Here is a 20,828-nt window from a genome sequence, read left to right on the forward strand (position 1 = left end):
TTATTATTTTTTAGTTATCCCGTCTATAATCCATAAACATGTCGTAAAATTCCTTGTCAGCCTTTCCTTCTATGAAATAAACGAATGAATAAATAATAATTTCTTCCACATGGTAGCCTAACACCACACTAAGTCAATGCATGAGAAATCTAGCAAAGCCTAACCATCTGTTTATTCGCTGAAATTGTGACGCAGTTATAAAATATCCATGGAACACATTTATTATTGTGTTACGTTCGACCCAGGGTTGCCTAACACCACACTAAGTCAATGGGATAATCTAGCATAGCCATTTGTTTATTAGCTGAAATTGTGACGCAGTTATAAGATATCCATGGAATACTTTCGTTATTGTTATCTTCAACCACATGGTAGCCTAACACCACACTAAGTCAATGAGAAATCTGCCTAACCATCGGTTTGCATTTTTTTTTAAATCACACTTTGCGTAGGATTCGGGTAATAAATTAGGAACCGGGTAGTATTGCGTCGGGCGGGTACCCGGATAACCCGTGCAAACACTACAAAATATATATATATTTTTTTACCAACCCAAATCTCAGATGGGGGGCACTCGGGGGGCACTAGGCCCCTGCCCCCCCCCCCTTGGCGACGCCACTGTTTACTAGGCAGCCAATTTTCTGAGTGTAAATGAATATACATAATTGGTTATAATGTATTTAAGATACTAAACGCGTTCAAGCTTTAACTGTATGGTTTCCTACGAAACAAAATATATACGCTTTGCGCCTGCGTATACAACACCTTGAACCGTAGTGCAAAAGTATGACGTCATACTAGAAACGATATGTCACATTTAAGGTAACGTATTTCATAATATATAATATCGATATCATTCCGGCTGCTGAAGTTTCGTGGAATCTGGTGATGGTGATGTACTGACCATCCAAAGAGCAGCGTAGGAAGTTTACTGATGAGTAACTTATATAAGGTTTGGTTGGATTCACGGTGTCGAAATTCGCTCTCTTGTTGCATAAAATCTACATGGCCACTGTACGGATAGTTAAAGGTGCCATGAATGTCCAGCATTTCATCCATCCAGTATAAGAGGTGACTTTCAGAGAGAGAAAACTTCCTTAGGGTTCAAGTTAGAGACCACGTCAGTTTGGGCGATAAAGTGGGTAGGTCAGCGGGGAAATGATATGGAGTTTAAACTAGACTTTGACCAGGTTAGATGTGATGGCGTTCTCTCAAATCTTAGTAGAGTTTTCGATTGCCAAGTAGTTCGCTTTCCAATTCGGAACGAAAAATGCGCCCCGCGACTCGCCTCCCTGCACTCAACATTCCCTTCCATTACCCCGTAAATTGAAGAAAGTATTATTATAGAAGCCAAGAAAAATTTAATAAAAGAATTAAAAACATGACACGTGGTGAAGAGAAAAAAGAAACTCAGAAGAAACAAGTTCACACTATAGGAATAAGGCCATATTAATCCCCCGACCCACCCCACCCCCTACCCACTCATCCACCCCATTCCACACCATACCGCTACCAACGGTCATTACATAATCTAGACAAAATAATCTGCAATAAATAGAATAACGTTTGATATCGTCGTATGACAGTTCCAGACCTTTTCCAGAAACAGTTTGAACATCTGGAACGCATACCTCTGTGAGATATTAAAGTTGGCTTACTTGTCGAGCATAACGATGATAACGTTCCACAAGACCGCGCATGAAGAACTGATAACTAGAGTCAACCGATATTTAACTCATGATAATAGGACGTTTAATCTTAAGATGAATTAAGAGTCTGATCTTGCCTGTAGCGTTATCTTTGATGTTGTAGCGTGCTATATAATTTACACAGAGTATAAATCATGTCTGCTGACCACATCATATAACACCGTGCATTCATAACGCATTAGTGAAAGATTAAAAGAGATAATACATTTCTGAATCTAAGAGAGCATAGTATCGCAAACCTTTGTTTTTTTTCTTCTTGTAATTGCCGTAGTCACTTAGTTCAATGAATATCTTCGAAGTGTGAAGGCATATGCATATGCAGTTACGAATGTATGTATAATACAAACCTCGGGGCATGTCATGAACCGACGTTTAGGAATTATTTTCAATTTATTTTGGTGAATGCCTTGTGTCTGTACCCCGCTCTAATCCGTCATGATCATAGTTATACATCATTTGCCTCTTAAGTACAAGAAACCCGGCAACAGAGAGATGGATTGTATAGCGTTTTTACGATGTACTCTGGCAAAGTCATTCCCAATAACACTATAAATTTATCATTGAAAGTGAACTACATTTTTTTCAGCAAAGGAGGCCAGAGAGGTAGTACTAATATCACTGAGGGAGTTGGGGAGTTGGGGGGGGGGGTAATGTTGGTATCATTTTGCTACTATATTTACCACTCACTTAAATACCTTCTTTCTCAACTACAACTTAACCTTTTCCATCACACTACATATAGTCACGCAATGTACTTTTGTTTAAGACGTATCACGTTTCCCCCTACAAGTGAAACAATGCTAAACATAATCTTAGCCAAAAGTCACGCTAGGTTTGTCCTTCAACCTTATAATTATATATATACGTGTCAAGATAAACGGTAGGAGAGGCTAGTTACCTTATACAAAAACAATAGATATACCTATAGAAACAAAATCGTATATGAAATGGCAACTGTAACTAAATGATTCAATGCACATTGTCCCCTGACATTTAGTAACAAGGTTAAGTATATAGCCATATAGAGCAAGATCTCTAATATACGTTTCAATTACTCAGCTGCTTGTAACGGTATATGCATTGAGTACCCCTGTTCAATTACATAACTTGCCGCGCATTGAAGTGACGTATATTGTATATGTACTATCCTATAAACACTTCACGTAATTTGAATTCTGCTGTTTCTTATCAAACTACGCTCTTAGTGGTAGGTATCATATGTTGCATTCAACCCCCCCCCCCCACCTTACCCCGACCCATTTATTGTGGAAATGTTCCATACGTGTAAGGGAATTTACCCAAGAAACAAATTCTTTGTTTGTTTCTATTTTTTTCTTCAAACCTGTGATCACGCGATTTAATGCAAGATGAACCATCGACCAATTTGATCTGTTTATGATGTTATTATAGAGAGTAACAGTGTCTCCTGCCGTCTACCGTAGATTTCTTAATTACGCGTTTTTATCGCAGAGTGAGTGAGCCAGCGACCACTTATCTGTTTAGTATTTTGTTCGGCTATGATATAACAGAGAGCGTTTATTTCACCTCATGACAGTCGTATCCTTTGTGCCACAGTCAAAGAGGAAGTGATTTTCCTAAGGATGCATATAGAAATACCTTCGCTTCAAGATGAGTTGGTTATCAAGCAGTTTAAAACAAGTCGCGGGGGTGTACGGTGTTATTTGTAGGGGCTTATTTTTCACGGATCCTTGCACGTTCCGCTTTCCAAGATTGCATCTCTAGTAAGATTCGCGCTGTCTGTCATATTTAACAGTTGTGATCAATTATCCACACGGAATATCATCTCAGCGTCGATCGGCCTTGGAGTATATTATTACCCGGCAAAAACTGCTGGGAAACGACACAAATCCGTAAGTACGAATCTGTTTACAACACCTCATCATCAAAATGACACTCGTTTGCTAGGTTAAATTTAATTTTTAACTGAAAGTACGTGTTATAGTAGCCCATGTTGCTTATTATTATTCTTATGATGGTTATTATCATTACTATATTGTGCAATAATATAGCTTACACACCAAGAAATCAATGCATATACGCCTCCACTGTTATACATGCCGAAATCGTATATATAAATATATATATATATATATATATATATATATATATCGTAACTATATACATACTGGGTAAAACGTATAATCAACTGCTTGTCAACATGCTTTAGTCGTGATAAATCACTTAAACGGGTAATAACGTTTTTCAACCTTTATTATGCAATAATATAGCTTACACACCAAGAAATCAATGTATATACGCCTCCACTATGATACATGCCGAAATCGTATATATATATATATATATATATATATATATATATATATATATCGTAACTATATACATACTGGGTAAAAACGTAATCAATTGCTTGTCAACATGCTTTAGTCGTGATAAATCACTTAAACGGGTAATAACGTTTTCCAACCTTTATTCGGGTATTGGATTGCCGAAATCAAGAGCACGTTTTTCAAGCAGAATTTCTCTCCGTCACTTTTGAGTATAATTGATGTGGGCCCTTTTTTAGGAGACTCTCAAAATTTTTCGAGGGTTCGTTTTTTGAGGGCAAATAAAGACGAGAGATGTAGTGAGCGCTCAAACAGAGCACAAGAACTTGAAATCATTCAAGACATTCGAACAAGAAAAATTCTTTAAAATACGTTACTATAGGTTACAATAGAGGTGGGAGGCTGATCCCATTGTTTTCTACTTGCTTTAAAGCAGTGACATGTTTTTAGCTTTTAAGATCAAAACAAATATCATAAACACGATGATAGTTACTGGTAAATTTAACTCTATTAATAGGTGTATATAAAGTGACATATATAAACCCCAATTTATTCAATGAGTAACACAAAACTTGATGTTCTTTCGCATTCCATATCAAAACCTCTTTGTATCCAATTTAAAAACTTAGCATATGTTCCCAAATGTGGTAAAGTGATAATTAGTGGTCGTTTTGGGTAATGGGCAAGTAAAACTGCCATATAACTGGCTAAAACTTATATTGTCATTACAACGTAAGCCCCCCCCCCTCCCCTGCGCAAGCACACACACACTACCGGTACCTAAGCACAACATATGTTGCATTTCGAAGTAAAGATATGTTAACCATCTCAATAACTTTATAATTTTTCTATAAATTTATTAAAAATTTAAAAGTCACGCAATGGGAATGAACAATCTATATACTTTACTTTTGAATTGAATACTTTTTTCTTCTGCCCTCGCCATTGTTGTAAAAAACAACTAAAATGAAAGCCCTCTCCTCTCCCCTCCCCAACCCCCAACCCCCAACCCCCCCCCCAAAGATATGTTTACCATCTCAATAACTTTTTATTTTGTCTATAAATTTATTAAAAAATTAAAAGTCACGCAATGGGAATGAACAAATCTATACTCTACTTTTGAATTAAATAATATTTTTCTTCTGCCCCCACCATTATTGTAAAAACAAAAATAAAATAAAATCCCTCTCTCCTCCCCCCATCCCCCCATCCCCCCACCCAAGAAAAAGGTTTTTCATTGTTGCCCGAATACCTTGGTGTGTAAAGACGAAACTGTGACAAAGTGTACCCAAGACGAATAAGAGCAAAGATATTGTAATACTGACCACATTGTGGTATTGTCCAAACCTTCCTCGCCGAAATTTGTTTTGCCCTTTTGAAATTGTTTATAATCTCCCAGCCAGTTTTCTATAAGTTGGTTGGTGAAGGGACATATGCATCAGTTGTAGATTCACACCATGTTGTTATAACACGACCCGCGCAACAAGTTGTTATATATTTGTCGAGTTGCAAGACTTACTCTTAACGTTACATATTGACGGAAATTGTCAAATTGACGAGTTGCATGCGTTGCGCGTAATAACTCGACCAAATTAACATTTTTGACATATATTGTCAAGTTTAGTGCAACGGAGCATCGCGACAATTTGAATCATCTTCGCCACCGTAGGTATCTATAAACATAGCTCATGTCTACTTGATAAATAATGTATTTTTGACGTGTTGACATGTTTAACAGAAAGCCTATACTACCTATGTCTCCCTGCAAGACCATCGTAGTTATTCCGTATTTGACTTGTCCTTAAAATAGTAAATAAGTTAGCAATAATGACGAATTAATCCTGCAGGATGGGAATCCTTCGTTCTTCTAAAGTAGCACATTGCTAAGATTCATTGATCCAATGCTGACATCATCTTCAGACGGGGGCTTTGAGGATCAAATTGGGCACTGAGGATAATTATGCCCCCGGGCCCCTTCGAAAACTTACATTTGTATTTTTAAGGCAAAACGATTTCTCGCAATTCCTTGCTGAATACATATTCAAACACAGATAATATATTATAAGAAGCTAGAGGCATCCCATTTCACCTAGGGCCCCTAAATTACACAGGTCCATGTAGTCTTTGTCCCACTCCACTACTCTCCCCCACCGATCCCCCTCTCGTCAGACCTGTCCGGGGAAAGCGAAATGCCTTTGGAAATGATTTTAAAAGAACAAAGATATTTTGCTTTAATTGACTGATAATTCCCCTCGAATATGTGTATACACAAATTTCACAAAAAACAACAAAAATCGTAGGATAAGTTGAAAATTCCTTTAGTAGCTAACAAACTTGGCTTAAAGCTTCCTGTAATATTTCATCAATACAGTGATCCCGACAAAGTTTGAAATTGGGGAGATGAAGGAGAGGAGGGGAGGAGGGAGGAGGGAATGAGGGAAGGAGGGAAGGAGGGGAGGGGGAGAGGGGGAGAGGGGAGAGACTTGATTCAGACTAATAGGTAGTGGTTTTTTACTGATTGCTACATGGCCCTTGTAAAAGTCACTGATTCGAAAATTATTGTAGGTCATGTCTCCACGGCCGCCAAAGCCCCAACCCCACCCCTTCCCCCTTAGTGTACACTGACGTCGGTGACGCTGCAATCAATGTTATGAACTTTTGAAATGATAAATTCATCGTTAAAGGCAACTCATGCGGTCAAACTGTTGTCGAATGATGTTCAAACTAATTGCTCTAATTTACGGGCAAAATATCGTTTATTTTACTGATCAGTTTCATGAAATGTTAAGTGAAGGCGATAAGTCTTATGCCATAGAAATCTATAGTAAACAGAACGGTTTCTTTGCATGGACGACATGGGAATCAAATAAACATTGATTATAAAACAAACTTTATTAGTCCTGTTGGTCTAATTGACATAAAAGCTGAATGATAAATCTTATGATGGCCGAAAATGCATCAAATAATCATTTTGCGTTTACGGGATTAGTTCTGTTTTGTTTATAGACAAAGTGACTTAATAATATATACAATGTACGCTATAAACGGATACATATATGCATTTTGAATTTTGAATTTCTTAGCGCCAGACTTATGAATTATTCATTATTCACATATGATTCATTGCTTATGCATGATAGTTGTCTTCGGTCAGTAACCTATATGCTTTTTTTTTTAAAGTTAAGACTTGAAAATGTCTGTTCTCGATTTAAGAATCCCTTTCTCTTGAAATACGAATCATTGAATATGCATTGAAAATGATATGATGCCGTCAGTCATATATCTCATATTTATCTCCGAGGGTAGCAAATAACTCCGTTGAAACATTTTGGGAATATTTGTTTGCTAATGGCCTTAACAAATATCTATGTCATTTCGGCACACTTTAGGTAGCCGCGCTGAAGTGTTAGAACCGACCTCATTGTACATTTGAATAGAAACGAATGTAAACAACTAGCTATCAGATGCAAGAATATATATAACAGAGTCGCCAATTTGGATGTTCGTACAGTTAAGTGGTAAAAGTTTAGGAAACATCTGTAACCATGACAACCATGACACTTAATGAATTTGGTGCCCCTTCAGGTATATCAAGGACCAGATACGCGTTATTATGAAATTAAATATCTCAGAGGATCCATCCTGGTTTTATCCTTTATTTAAAAGGTACATCGAATTCGATATTGACAAGAGATAAACAATACAACACGCCTTTGAGCATGTCCCTTAGAAGCTACATATTTATTGCATATCGAGCCTCACACGTTTTACGGATACTTACAGAACTATATGAAACAAGCGTAACATTTGAAAAAGCTAACGTTGCACAGATTAATTTAAAAAAAAAGGCAGGATATATATATAGATACGGCAACTACAGAAGAGCAAGCTTTGAAGACATTTTACAATCTATGGTGCAAATTAATATTTTTAAATATTTTTATTTATTTATATATATATATATATATATATATACATATTAGCCTATATATATAGCCTATATATATATAGCCTATATATATATATAAATATACATATATATATATATAAATATACATATATATATATATATACATACATATATATATATACATATATATATAAATATATATATATATATATTTGTACGCGGACATCCTTACCAACTAGGCTATGGACGCTGATTATATGTCCAGAGGTTCGAAACCAGTAAGGAAGGTCGTAATTCCACTAGCGTTTGTCACCTCACCTGTATCAAACAATACTAGTTCTGTTTTTGGTGACATATTTGCCTTACTCTAGAGATGAAACATGATTCTAACAACTCGAAGTCATTTGTGATTCTAAAGCCGGATCTCGAAAGAGATACTTTGAACAGAATTTGTTAATGAAATGGAGGTAAACGACATGAGAGTATAACGAGCTTACAAATCAGCCTTGAGCTGACATAACCATGCCTGGGTCTATTTTGTACCAACATGAAGTTTCACGTGTATCATGAATGATGTACCGTAATGATTAATGCAGCAACCGATATTATTTACTGCCGCTCGTATCATCAGTCGATATTACATGATATCACGTGTTCGAACCAAACGTCAAAATACCCTTGAGTGTTCAAACTGCCTCTGCTTTGTGAAAAGACACTTGTTGCGCACTGATATAGGTTTTCATGCCCTATAGTTCCCTAATGAAGATACACTGTGTCCTTAATGAACAAACTTTAATGAAGAGTTTTCCCATGATACGATGTTGTTGTAGCCTTTTCTTCTTGCTCAAGCGTAATCAAGCACCGGGAGCAATAGTGACAAAGTATAAGCTTATTTTCACTTAAAGGTTTGGCATTACCGTATGTCCGTGATGGAAAGAAGCAATTCGTGGATTTCGCGGCATAAAGATTAACTGTGATCTTATGATCCTACATGGAATGAAGCAAATGGATTTAGTTATCCCAAACTTTCTCATGTGTTGACTTTTACTAATTATGTCATTTTTTGCCTGGTTAAATATATATGTCTGTGTGCGTAGGGAGGGGCAGGGGAGGGGAGATTGAACTTGGGGCCCGAGCCCATGCATGATATATATTTATAGGTACAGAATGGCTGTTCATGAATGCAATACGATACAATATAGTTAGTATCATATTTATAGTACAATGCACAACATATTCCGAGGAGGTATTCGCTGATGCTTCATCAAAGGTAGATGCCTGCATTTGTGAAGTGAATTTTCTCCACTATGGCTCCCACCCCTCCCCACGGCTGGTTCAGTATCGTGAACCATGGGTTCGAATTTGAGTCCGCATTTATAGGATCAAATGACCCCAGCTGGATCGGTAAAACGGGTCGTCATTGTCCGTTTACAGAGAGGATCGTTTTTATTTCATGTAAAGCATTGTTATATATATATATATATATTAAATATGAAAATCTAAAGAGTGATCGAACACGTAAAAGACTTTGTTTCTGTTTTATTTACACAGTAAACTCTATAGGAATCATGGTTATTACATGCGATCTGTAGGCATGAACTAATGTTGAGTTTTCATGCACTTACTAAATTTGTTATAGTTTGAAGCCTGATAGGATCATTCTAGAGTTTAAGCATGTCTTAAAGGTGAGTATATTGGAAACTTCAATTAATTATATATATGTACAGTATCTGATTCTGATTTAGGTCTCATACAGAAAGTTAGCGTTCCTTCAATCTGCTTGATATTTATCCTACTTTAAATTGACAGCGTAAAATGGTTGAAATGTTAAGCGACTGCCATGTTCGATAACTCAACATTCGATTATAGCTTTTACAGAGGGTGATACTTCAACAAAGTGCAAGGGAAATTATATTTCATGGTTCTTTAAACAGTACTCATTAAAGGTGATTTGCACGATGTTTTTACACAGAGAATGATTCCAAAAGTGGCATGTCGTGTGACACAAAGTGATTGGTAGATTACTGCACATGCGCGCATATTATAGGATGATGTCAACTTCGATCATCACCTTAACAGATGTTGTTTGTGAGGGGTGCTTTGTACTTAGGATTTATCAATTTTTTAGTTGCTACAGTTAATTAGCCTGCATGTTTTAATCAACTTGGAGTTGAGATATCCTGACAGGAAAAAAATATGTCATCATAATGAAATTAAATAACGTGTGTGTGATGTTTTCGCAAGGAGTTAAATGACTATACTATGAGATATGATGTATAACATAAATTGCCGTAGACCAAAAGGCATCTCAGTCGGTGTGATAAATGCTGAGAATCACGGTTATATGTACCATAGGATGTGTTAGGGTTGATTGGGAAGGTGGGGCAGTATCAGTGGGATGGTGGGGCGTGATGGGACCGTGCAGGGACGGTAGGACGATGAGGCGATGGGACATGAGATCATAACATTCATTAAATTGCCCCCTGACGGCAGACTAGCGTCTGTTTTCACAATATCTCATGGCCATGATGTTCAGAATTCTGACATATATTCCGAAGATATTTATTTCATTCACAATCAGTAATCGTATAGAATAATTTGAGGTATTCATATATATTTTTTAATTTTATCGCGGATCAACACCTTCCCATCTCCTTTCAAATAATGGATGATGAGAATGAAGGAAAAGTAGTACATAAGGCATTCGTTATTAGCAAAAAGAAGGAACAAAGAGGCGAATACTGGGAAAATATATATTAAACCATTGTTACATTGCAGCAAGCTGTGATGGCATCATAACATCTCCTCTACATAATGAACCACACGAAGGGGATGAAGAGGGTTCAGTCGGGATCCTGAGGTACGGGGCGGGGGGGGGGCAAGAAACGTCGATGTGGTGAGTGGGACATATGGCTTTGATTTGAGAAAAGAAAACCACAAAACACATCAAAATCTTCCGACTAATTGAAAACATCAGTGTATTATGTGTCACGAATTCCAGTATTTGGATGTTTTCAACAAACCGTTATACATTTTAAGTTCAATCTTTTTTAACATTAACAACAGAAAGCTGTACTTTTTCATTACGTTTTTCTAAATATGTTTCAAAGGCTAGAGGGCCCTTTCTCCAACTTAATATGGAAGAAGGAAGGGTGACTTTTTCATCATACAAAAAAGGGCAATTCTAATTACGAAGCCCCCCTGCACCCAGAAAATAACTGTTCCCCCCTATACCACCTTCATCCAATAAGAAAGACCATCATAGGTCTCTGCGTTGATATGATCTTATCTTCCGAAAATTTTGGGCAAATTAATTAAAGTACCGATGATCTTTAATAAGGCTTTGTGTTGCTCTAATTGTACTACAGATTCGATACATCATAGTACTAAGGGTTTCAAATAACAATTATCCGAACCATGCATACCTTACCTCAAAAATCATAACAGTTTCCCTCATGCGTTGTTCTCTCTGCCTAACAGTCATGTCTCTTTTTATTTGGCCAGCTGCTCTAGGCTGTGCATGGTACGGAATATTATTACGGATCAAAGCTTTTCCTTCGCTTTCTAGATATACATATGTGTCTTAAATTGATCAATGATGCGCCCAAGCTTCATCAACTTGTTCACCCGTTTCAAACAAATCACAATGCAAAGGATTTGTGGATAAATGTGCATGGCATCGTTATATATAGAAACAACTTGGCAAGGCAACCTAACATATGGGGAGGTCGTCCATATGTTCCAGCCCTATAGCTACTAATAAAGTACGATGTGAATGTGGTTTTCATTCCAGGAGCAATTCACGGTTTTCACATCTGAACTTAGGGTGGTCTTCCAGAGCAAATTCCTAAATGAGCTCAACTGTGATTGGGTAATAACGCGACGAGAACTATTTGGAACAAGTTATTCACCTTCCCCCAATATGCTTATATTATGGCTTCACACTAATTATGTGCTGCAAGAAATAACTGAAATCTGAAAAAAGCAGGTCGATTGCTATTAATGGTGTCGCAAAAGGTGTTTTCATATCTTATAACAAGTGGCGTACACGGGATTTCAAAGCTGTGGGATATGGGTGCACAAAATCCCACATTTTCTACGACTGATTTAGGTAGGGGCTGAACTTTTATGGAAGGGACAGAGGTGAAGGATTTCATCGAGGCGGATGTGTTGCCCTTGGGCCGTTGAAGGCAAACTTCCACGTATGGGATCTGGGGTTCCCCCCCCCCCCCAGAACAAACTGACACTAGATTAGACATCTGAAATAGGCATATTTAGACTATAAATTGGGTCTTGAATTAGTTCTAAACGCAATTCTGTGGTAATAAATACTCTTCATTATTTGTGTGAGGGTGAAAGGGGGATGTAGACCCGTACCCTTGTGGAGACCACTGCTAATAACAACAGACTGACAGAGCAGAAAAATAAACTTACAGGTCTAAAAACTCTAAAAGCAACTGTTTTGCTTTCATGTTTCCCCATGTTTTCTGCTGTGCGTTTTGATCACTTGTGAAGAGCATATTGTAAAATGTCAAACTGTATACATGTTATACATATTATGGGATTTTACCATAAAATATCATTAAAATATAAAGATCAAATAAAAATAGATCATATAAAACAGAAGCTTGAATTGGTACCGTGTATTGCTACCAAAGTTATAAATAAACAGGTTCATGACTTTTGTATGTCAATTCTATAATGAAGACAGATATGAATAAATCTATATTCATGATATGCGAGAAAATATGTAAATGACTAAAATAAAAAAATCGTGATGTCTGAATAATGAGGGCGATTTTTCATTTGATATGCTCTTTATGTATTCCTAATGTGTGAACATAGAATATGCTTATGTTATATGTAGAGTAATGTGCTCTGAAAACTGTGAATGAAAATAATTGAATACTGTGACATGTATGTGATTAATGTCATGTCTTACAACATTCCATCACTGTCTGCATCAAATAAACCCCAAAACAAACATAAAAACTGGCATGGCAAAATTTTCCCTACCCCCCTCAAAATGAACCTTTGTTTCTTTTTTAATATCCTGCTTATATCAAGCTATAATCAGTCAATACTGTCATCGTATGGAGTACTACATAAACAAATAATAATAATACAAACACTAAAAAAAAAACTGTATGGGTGTAATTTGCGTTGAGTTGCAACTCCGTGTCATTATGTTCAAGTGATGTTATGTTTACACATCATTTGAAGAGATCTGATGTGTTTACAACCAATTGCCATTAATGTATGAATATTTATATGTATGTATGTATATTTATATGTATGTATGTATATTTATATGTATGTATGTATATTTATATGTATGTATGTATATTTATATGTATGTATGTATATTTATATGTATGTATGTATATGTATATGTATATATATAAATATATATATATATATGTATATATATATATATATATATATATATATATATTATACGTTCACACATGGTTTACATGAATGTGTTTTCTCACAATAACAATGCTATACGTTTCACTCTGATGTACGCTAGGTAAGGTCAATCGATTTATTAAACCACGTGGAATTAATATTACTTCATTTAATGCAATATATCACGTCTCGTGTATATGTATAAATATGTCTATGAAGATTATGCATTTCATTGCAGTGAATGTAATACGTTTATTATATATGCAGATCTTATTAAGGGACTCTGAACTCGCTTCTCTTGATTGTATTGAGAGCTGTACGTATGTACGGAGTATTTCGCTTGTGTACGTTAATATAGTCCCCATCTCCCCATACAGAAGTGTGGTTCCGAAGAAACACGTTCATTTCTTGAGGCACTATTTATCCACAGAACCTCACATGATATAATTCTTCTAAATGAAAGAAAAATCCAGTGCACATTTCCAGAAGCATACCGACATAATTTTGATAGACTTCGTCGGTTCGTAAGGCTATGTTTAGTGACAAAGAATACATCGTAACATTGACATATATATATATATATATATATATATATATATATATATATATATATATATATATATATATATATATATATATATATATATATATATATATATATATATATATATATATATATATATATATATATATATATATATATATATATACATCGAATAGCGACTATACACACATGGAATTACTATCTTACTTCAAAGTTAAACCTGTTGAGAACACATTTGGTCTACATATACATACTACATATATACACAATCATATACAAACGCACACAATACATCACTGTGATTTATGTGAGTGAATCGAATTGATTAATATGACAATGTGTAATGTAAATATACAGTAACAAATGTTTATATTTCATGCCATCATGTACTATCAAGTACAACGTTGTGACAACAGTAATCAGTGGCCTTGCCAATGTCATTGTTTATTGCAAGTTAGCTTATTGAACAGATCAGCCAAGCTAGGACTATTCATTAGACGGTCCAATTTATGTCACGAGGTGTAAAAAATGTTTGCGTGCGTGTGCGTATTTATAATTCGACGTGTACTAATCTATATGTATGTAGTACTATTCATTTATAAGGGTGTATTCAGTTTACAAACATTACAATTACGAAATTGTTTTGGCAAGCTAAAAAAAGTAGTTTCAGTTTTCTTATATATGTCAAAAAACAAGGAAACAGACTTCACACGTGACCCCTCCCCCTCCCACTAACGATAAACCCCTCGATCTCTCCCCGGCCCTGTGTTACCAATGTGTATGCAATTCTGTAATTGCTACAAACAGATATGCAGAGCATGGCATGCGCAAAGGGGTGCCAGTGGGATCCTGCCCCCACCTCCGTACAGTCAATCTGGAGAGGGGTATGTGGGGAATGGTTAGATCGGGGAACTTTTAAAATTGAGTGGGAGAAGAATAAGAACTATCTTTCGGATTTCACCCCCCCCTCCCCCCTTTTTCGTTTCGACCTAATTATAGAACTTCATTTTACTCTATATGCCTCAGAATGCAACTTTTGACGTCCAAACATTTTTTTTTTATGAGGGAGGACCCAAGACCCCCTACATGGGAGTAGGCTTCAGCGATCTTAGGGCCACACCCCTCCTTCCGTAATAAATTGATTCGCCTCTGACCCTTTCGTAGAGATATAAAGGCTCATACCCCTCACTAAATCTATCGCGGAGGGGGGGGGGCTGATTAGAATTTGGTCTCACCGCCTTAGAAATCGTCATGTGTACATCACTGCAGAGAAGCGATACGTCCTTGAATCTTTTCAAATACATGTGTCCCTATTTGTACTTGTAGTGAGTACACGTGTACTAACGTACTCGTAATCTGCCATCGTTGTCTGTACTCGTATTGACCCCCATCGTATAAAAGACTGAAAGAATGAGTCACTTGAAGATCCTTCTGTCGAAACTTGAGCGGATACACAGAAAATAGTAAAGATACTTTTATAACATGTAACGCAATGTTAGAGGTAACACAATAATGAACCGCGTTACTTGAACGGGTGAGAGTCGATGGTTATGGCAAGCCATGTGGGACAAACACTGCATAATATATCCGCGTATTAATTCGAATATATACGCGTATTAATTCGAATATACATGTGTTGTAGCCTACATGTGTAAAGTTTCGCTTTTTGAAGCGATCTCGCGAGCCCGCCAAAACATTTATCGTTGGTATATGTACACAGCAAGAGCGGAAATGTTTTTTCGTGTATATTCTAATTAATCCGTGCATATATTGGATTTAATCCCCATATGTATTTTATTTAATACGTGTATATATTCGAATTAATACGTGTATATATTCGAATTAATACGCGGGTATATTTAAGCCATATGATTGGCTAATAATATATACGCGTATATATTCCAATTAATACGCGTATAAATTCCAATTAATACGCGGATATATTATGCAGTGTTTGTCCCACATGGCTTGCCATAGATGGTTCCCCAACAACGGTGCATAAACATCTGACTGGTATCAGGACGTGGTGCTTGCGTGGGGAGTTAGGAAGGCGATGACGTGGAGATGACGTCATTAGTAAATGTAGCATCATTGTGAATATGCAAGAGGTAAAGCAGGCCCATAACAATACTTGCTAACAGGGAGTGTCTCACATTCGGAATTGTAAAGGTAAATTATCTCCCAGACTACTGAGCCGGTAGCAATTTACGCTTGTGGACACACCCCTGTTCAAGATCTACCTCAGTATAAATGTCTCCCCGCTCGTACTCCTCCAGTGGTCTGCAATAATCAAGTAAACCCATTGCAATACCTCTAAGTCATTGTATTTCATTGTGGAAATTTGAAGACATATACGAACCACTTTGTCAGCGAATCTGACCAGAGGAACTTTATCCCAAACATCCCACTCCACATCTCCACCCTAATCCCCACAATAATCCCCTCCCCTCCTCGTTCCATCACTTACTATATGTATTATGAATTTCTATTATGTTTTTCTAGTACAATTCCTTTGGAATCATTTTGCGTTCGTCACGAGTTGAAACACGATCTTTACATAAAGCAGTGGACGCGGGGGGCTATACACGAGGACTAAATAAAACCCTTCAAAACATAATTGAGAAAACCACGCACAAAAAAAAAAAAAAAAAAAAAAAAAAATCTTGAGTAGCACGAAGTCATCAAAAGGTTATATACCTCGCCTATTTATTCATTTAGGTAAAGCTAAAGTGCCAAATCAGAAGCCCCTCTGAGGTCATCTTAGAAAGCTTTGCGGTTTTATTATTTTCGCGATAATAAAAGACTATTTCAAAACGACGAAAATACGGTGTAAAATGAAGAAGCAATTTGCGGCTAAAAGCAAGCGGCTGTTGACCAGCAATTAAGAGGGAGGTTTGAAGCTTTTAAGTGAGTCTTCAGATTTTTCTACCTCTTTTTTCACAAATTATAAACAGTTGACAATCCACTTTAGATGTTATATATATATATATATATATATATAAATACTGTATCTATGTTATCACTTAAGAAAACATAAAGAACGAGTGCCTGAAATAGCAATAGTTGCTTTAATTAAAGGGACATTTCGATGGTAGAAATTTATTCTGATTCTTCTCCATACTACACGCAAATATATATACAGGGAGCTGAAACTACATCCTTATATCACATGTGTGCTATCGAGTAGGGCAAAAAGGTTTTTTGGGGGGTGAAATTCTTTAAAATGGCATCTGGCAACATAATTTTTAGTGAATTCAACATGCGAATTGAGATGAAATTGGCATCAAATTTTTATTCTTTCTCATGTTCGTGTCTGTTAGACCCCCCCCCCCCCCAAAATAGATATATAAAAGGAAGGTAAATAAAGTATGTCTATTTGATATTAATGATATCACCATTAAACGAAATAACATTAAAACGAAGAAGAATAAAAAAACACAATAACGTTTGCTCTTTCTGTCCAGTTTGCTGAGGGTCTAAATTCTCGTTCCACTGACACATAAAGATCATGTGTTCTTCAGAGCATGAAGGACTTTGTCAAATCGTGGCACTTAATGTCCGTGTTCTCTTTTTATTCTCCTATAGTTTATATGGTAAACATTAACTGACAGGTTTTTTTTCACATACAAATTGAGAGATTAACCGAGGAGACAAAATAACCAGGTTATCAGCTTCCCAAGTGGGTAGGTTATATTTTTGCTTTAAATTCAAACCCCGGGCTTCAATCGTTTCCATTTGAATACGATGACCTATGAATTAAGCTCCACAAAGTATCAAGACACTACAGCTAGAACGAGATAAATCGACTGGCAAAAAACCGCAAAATCGTTTAGTTTTTTTTTATCCTTAAATCAGATTACGTTACAGAATAAAAAGCAGTGTAAAATAAGAACCAAATAGGTGTTAAATGACACCTGAGAGAAACATAAGAATGGCAAAAGGACTTCATCAGAATGTACTGACTTGTCAAGGCGATATTAAGATGTTGAAGTTTGAAATACAAATTTGTTTTCAAATGTTTGCGATATGTTTTATTTTTTCTTTCGTACTGGAAAAATGGACAACGTATATTGATGGGTAATAAAAGATAGTAAATACTTTTACCAATTGGGAGGTGTTTATTCTTGGTAAAATATGTTTTTTGTTCAAATAGAACATATATGTTGCAATAAAGAAACAAGGTTTAACCTATCTTGCTGCCGCAACGTTGTAAAGATTACATCTAAAACATCTTAAGGGAATGACATTGGGCAGGGTTTTAGGTCTGGGTATGTTATAGACCTTGTAAATAGTGCTAGTAATGCTTCTATTATGCTATTATGTTTTAATCCCTCAATCATTAGTTAAATATTATTGATTACTTAATCACGACTGAGTCTGAAATGCAATAATATATACGTTGGCTCATTTGATACTATGTGGTTTCCGTTAACGGGTACACACAGTATTTATGTTGATACGTGTATCGAAAGTGTTAAGAGAATGACGAGGTATAGGCACAGTTCATTTCATAAATCAGGATTGCCCCTTTTTAGTATAAAAATACACTCCATTGTATTTCATTTGTAATTTTCAAAAAGACCCTTTTATTATGTAATGAGTGTCCTTTGGTTATAAAAATGAGGGAAGATTAAAATTACAAAGTACCTATTGTTGAAAAATTAAGAAAAGCACGTACGTTATAGGCTACTTAAAACGTGCCCTTTCCCTGAAAACATTCCAACTTTTGGAATGTTATAGGGTACTCTATGGTTTGGCCAGTCAAATGAAACTCACTGCCCCTCGACGTCCGCGTTCCATCCTCCCTCCCGCCCTTCCCCGATTTAAGTGCCCGTGATCGCAACGTAACTAACCCCCTCTGACGTACGATATGTGTTCTTCGGCATCAGACCTCTTTCTGACAGATGTAAGCATCACCCGATTTCGCCTGTTAAAAGAACGAAGTAATATTTAATAAGTTACACATATTGGTCATCGTTAAAGCTGTTGATTTTCATTTATTCTTCAGATTTGAAGATAACTCAAGAGATCCAGAAGGCAATCTATATTGAAAGCAGTCTACTTACCGAAGACTTCACCTCAGATGAGCGAAAAGTTGATTGCATATAATGATATACGAAACCACCAGGGTGAATTAAGAGCAACGAAGTTATTAGTTCAGCCAGGGAGTTTCCATAACAACTCTCTAGCCTGGTTCAGCTCTATAAAGCCACGAAACTTAAAATTGATTCGACGTTGCAGACGAGAGAGAAAATTCGATGCTAGGAAAACTCCTGTTTGTAATAGACTAATATATCTTATGGCAAATGTTCAAGGTAACAGACGACAATATCCACTGGGAAGAAGAAAAAGAAGAAACACACAATTCGACTTCATTAATTTTATCGACCAGTTGTAGAATTCGGCTAATTACAATGACTTCATTACTCCCACGGATATATATGAAACTAGACTCGACAGTCTGTTCCCGTTATATGGTACTGTATGCTACTTTTAGCGCCATCTTTACGACAGAAGCCATGCCAACCGAATCTGTAACGACCATTGAAGCAAAATATGCAACGGCAGAATTCACCACCGAAATAAGCCTTGGTGAGTCTTTTTGATTTGAAAGTAAGTGGTTGTCTTTCATAACCACATCTACAACCTTTTCTTCAGCAGACAATCTCACAAATGTGTGCATGTGTTTGTCGTAAAGCACAATTATTGCGGTAGTCAGCCTATAGCCTCAAGAATTAATGACAATAACACTTCGTTCGATTTTCATATTTATACATTGCATATATAGCTAGGCTAGCTTACCTCTTATAAAAGTGTGGTAGGCTAATTCTTGAGAACAAGCAGACTGTTGAAAATCTGTAGCAGGCTTTATCATGACTTCATGACCAGGCACCTTTTATAACATCGATACACCAAAGTAAGAAAGTATTCCCACGGTTCTATCGTATGGGACCGTGACGAGAAGGCTAACCAATCTAAACACGTTTGCAACTGGAGCTGGAAGCTTGGATTTAAAGAGGACACATACCGAGCAATCAATTTTAGTTTGTATGACAGATAAATTGGTGAAGGAAAACTTCCCCAAAAAGCGATGCGAAATATTACTCCGTTTGGGAGATATCGTAGTTTAAACGTCGTGTATTGGGGGGGGGGGGTGGTGGGGGCGTCATTTTGTAAAATCCGTGATGTCATAATGGCACAAGCATCTGAAACCTTTCACTGTCTCTGTTGTTTTTCTTTTCATATTTCCCCGGCGGTAAATTGTTAACAGTGTTCACACTGAAACCCGTGCCATCATTACGTCATGTCAAGAGGTTCAATATGTTAGAGTCAGCAATTGCGAAACCCATCTCCATTATAGAAAATAAACAGTGTAATAAATTAAGAAAGACAAAACATAAAGAAAATGAAGCACATTTGGCTCGATGTGTTATACTTAGACTTGATCAAGTCGTCAGCCTTGCGTTTCAAGGGACTTTGAATATTGGATAAAATTGACAAATGAATATATCAACAACAATAACAAAATACCAAAGTCCCCTTCCCAACAGATAAACGCCAGTTCAGAATGCAATCATGTGCCATAGGCACACAATTTAATTTGATATGTTGTAGGTCTGATTTCTATAACAGTTTTAATACTCTAGAAACGGCCCTTTAAACAAGTGACGTTCGTTAAATAAAGTGACTGGACTGTTCAGTCTAATACACAGATCATTACGTCAGTTCATCATGCCCAACAACACTTGAAAACTCAATGTGAATGCAGAATACGTTGATGGCCTCAAGTAACAGGCCGGTTTACAATGCATTACAAATGTCAAGGACAAATGGCGTTAAGTATCATCAAATTGTGCAATAGTTGTTAATATGAAGTTAAAAGATTATACTTCAGATGAGTTATTAGAATTTATGAAAGCAATGGATGCACCGAGGAACCAACGTCA

General features: G+C 36.5%; 1 protein-coding gene across 1 annotated transcript in view; it reads left to right on the top strand.

Moving 5' to 3' along the window:
* The first annotated feature begins 3,222 nt into the window (after positions 1–3,222).
* Positions 3,223–20,828, top strand: part of LOC139958974 (uncharacterized) — a 68,400-nt gene continuing 50,794 nt past the window's right edge. The window contains exons 1-2 of the mRNA XM_071956439.1: positions 3,223–3,580; positions 18,890–19,473. Of these exons, the coding sequence (XP_071812540.1) occupies positions 19,188–19,473 (286 nt within the window). The 5' untranslated portion in view covers positions 3,223–3,580; positions 18,890–19,187. The remainder of the gene's footprint in view (positions 3,581–18,889; positions 19,474–20,828) is intronic.

Source organism: Apostichopus japonicus, chromosome 18 (genome assembly GCF_037975245.1).
Source record: "Apostichopus japonicus isolate 1M-3 chromosome 18, ASM3797524v1, whole genome shotgun sequence".
NCBI classification, from domain to species: domain Eukaryota; kingdom Metazoa; phylum Echinodermata; class Holothuroidea; order Aspidochirotida; family Stichopodidae; genus Apostichopus; species Apostichopus japonicus.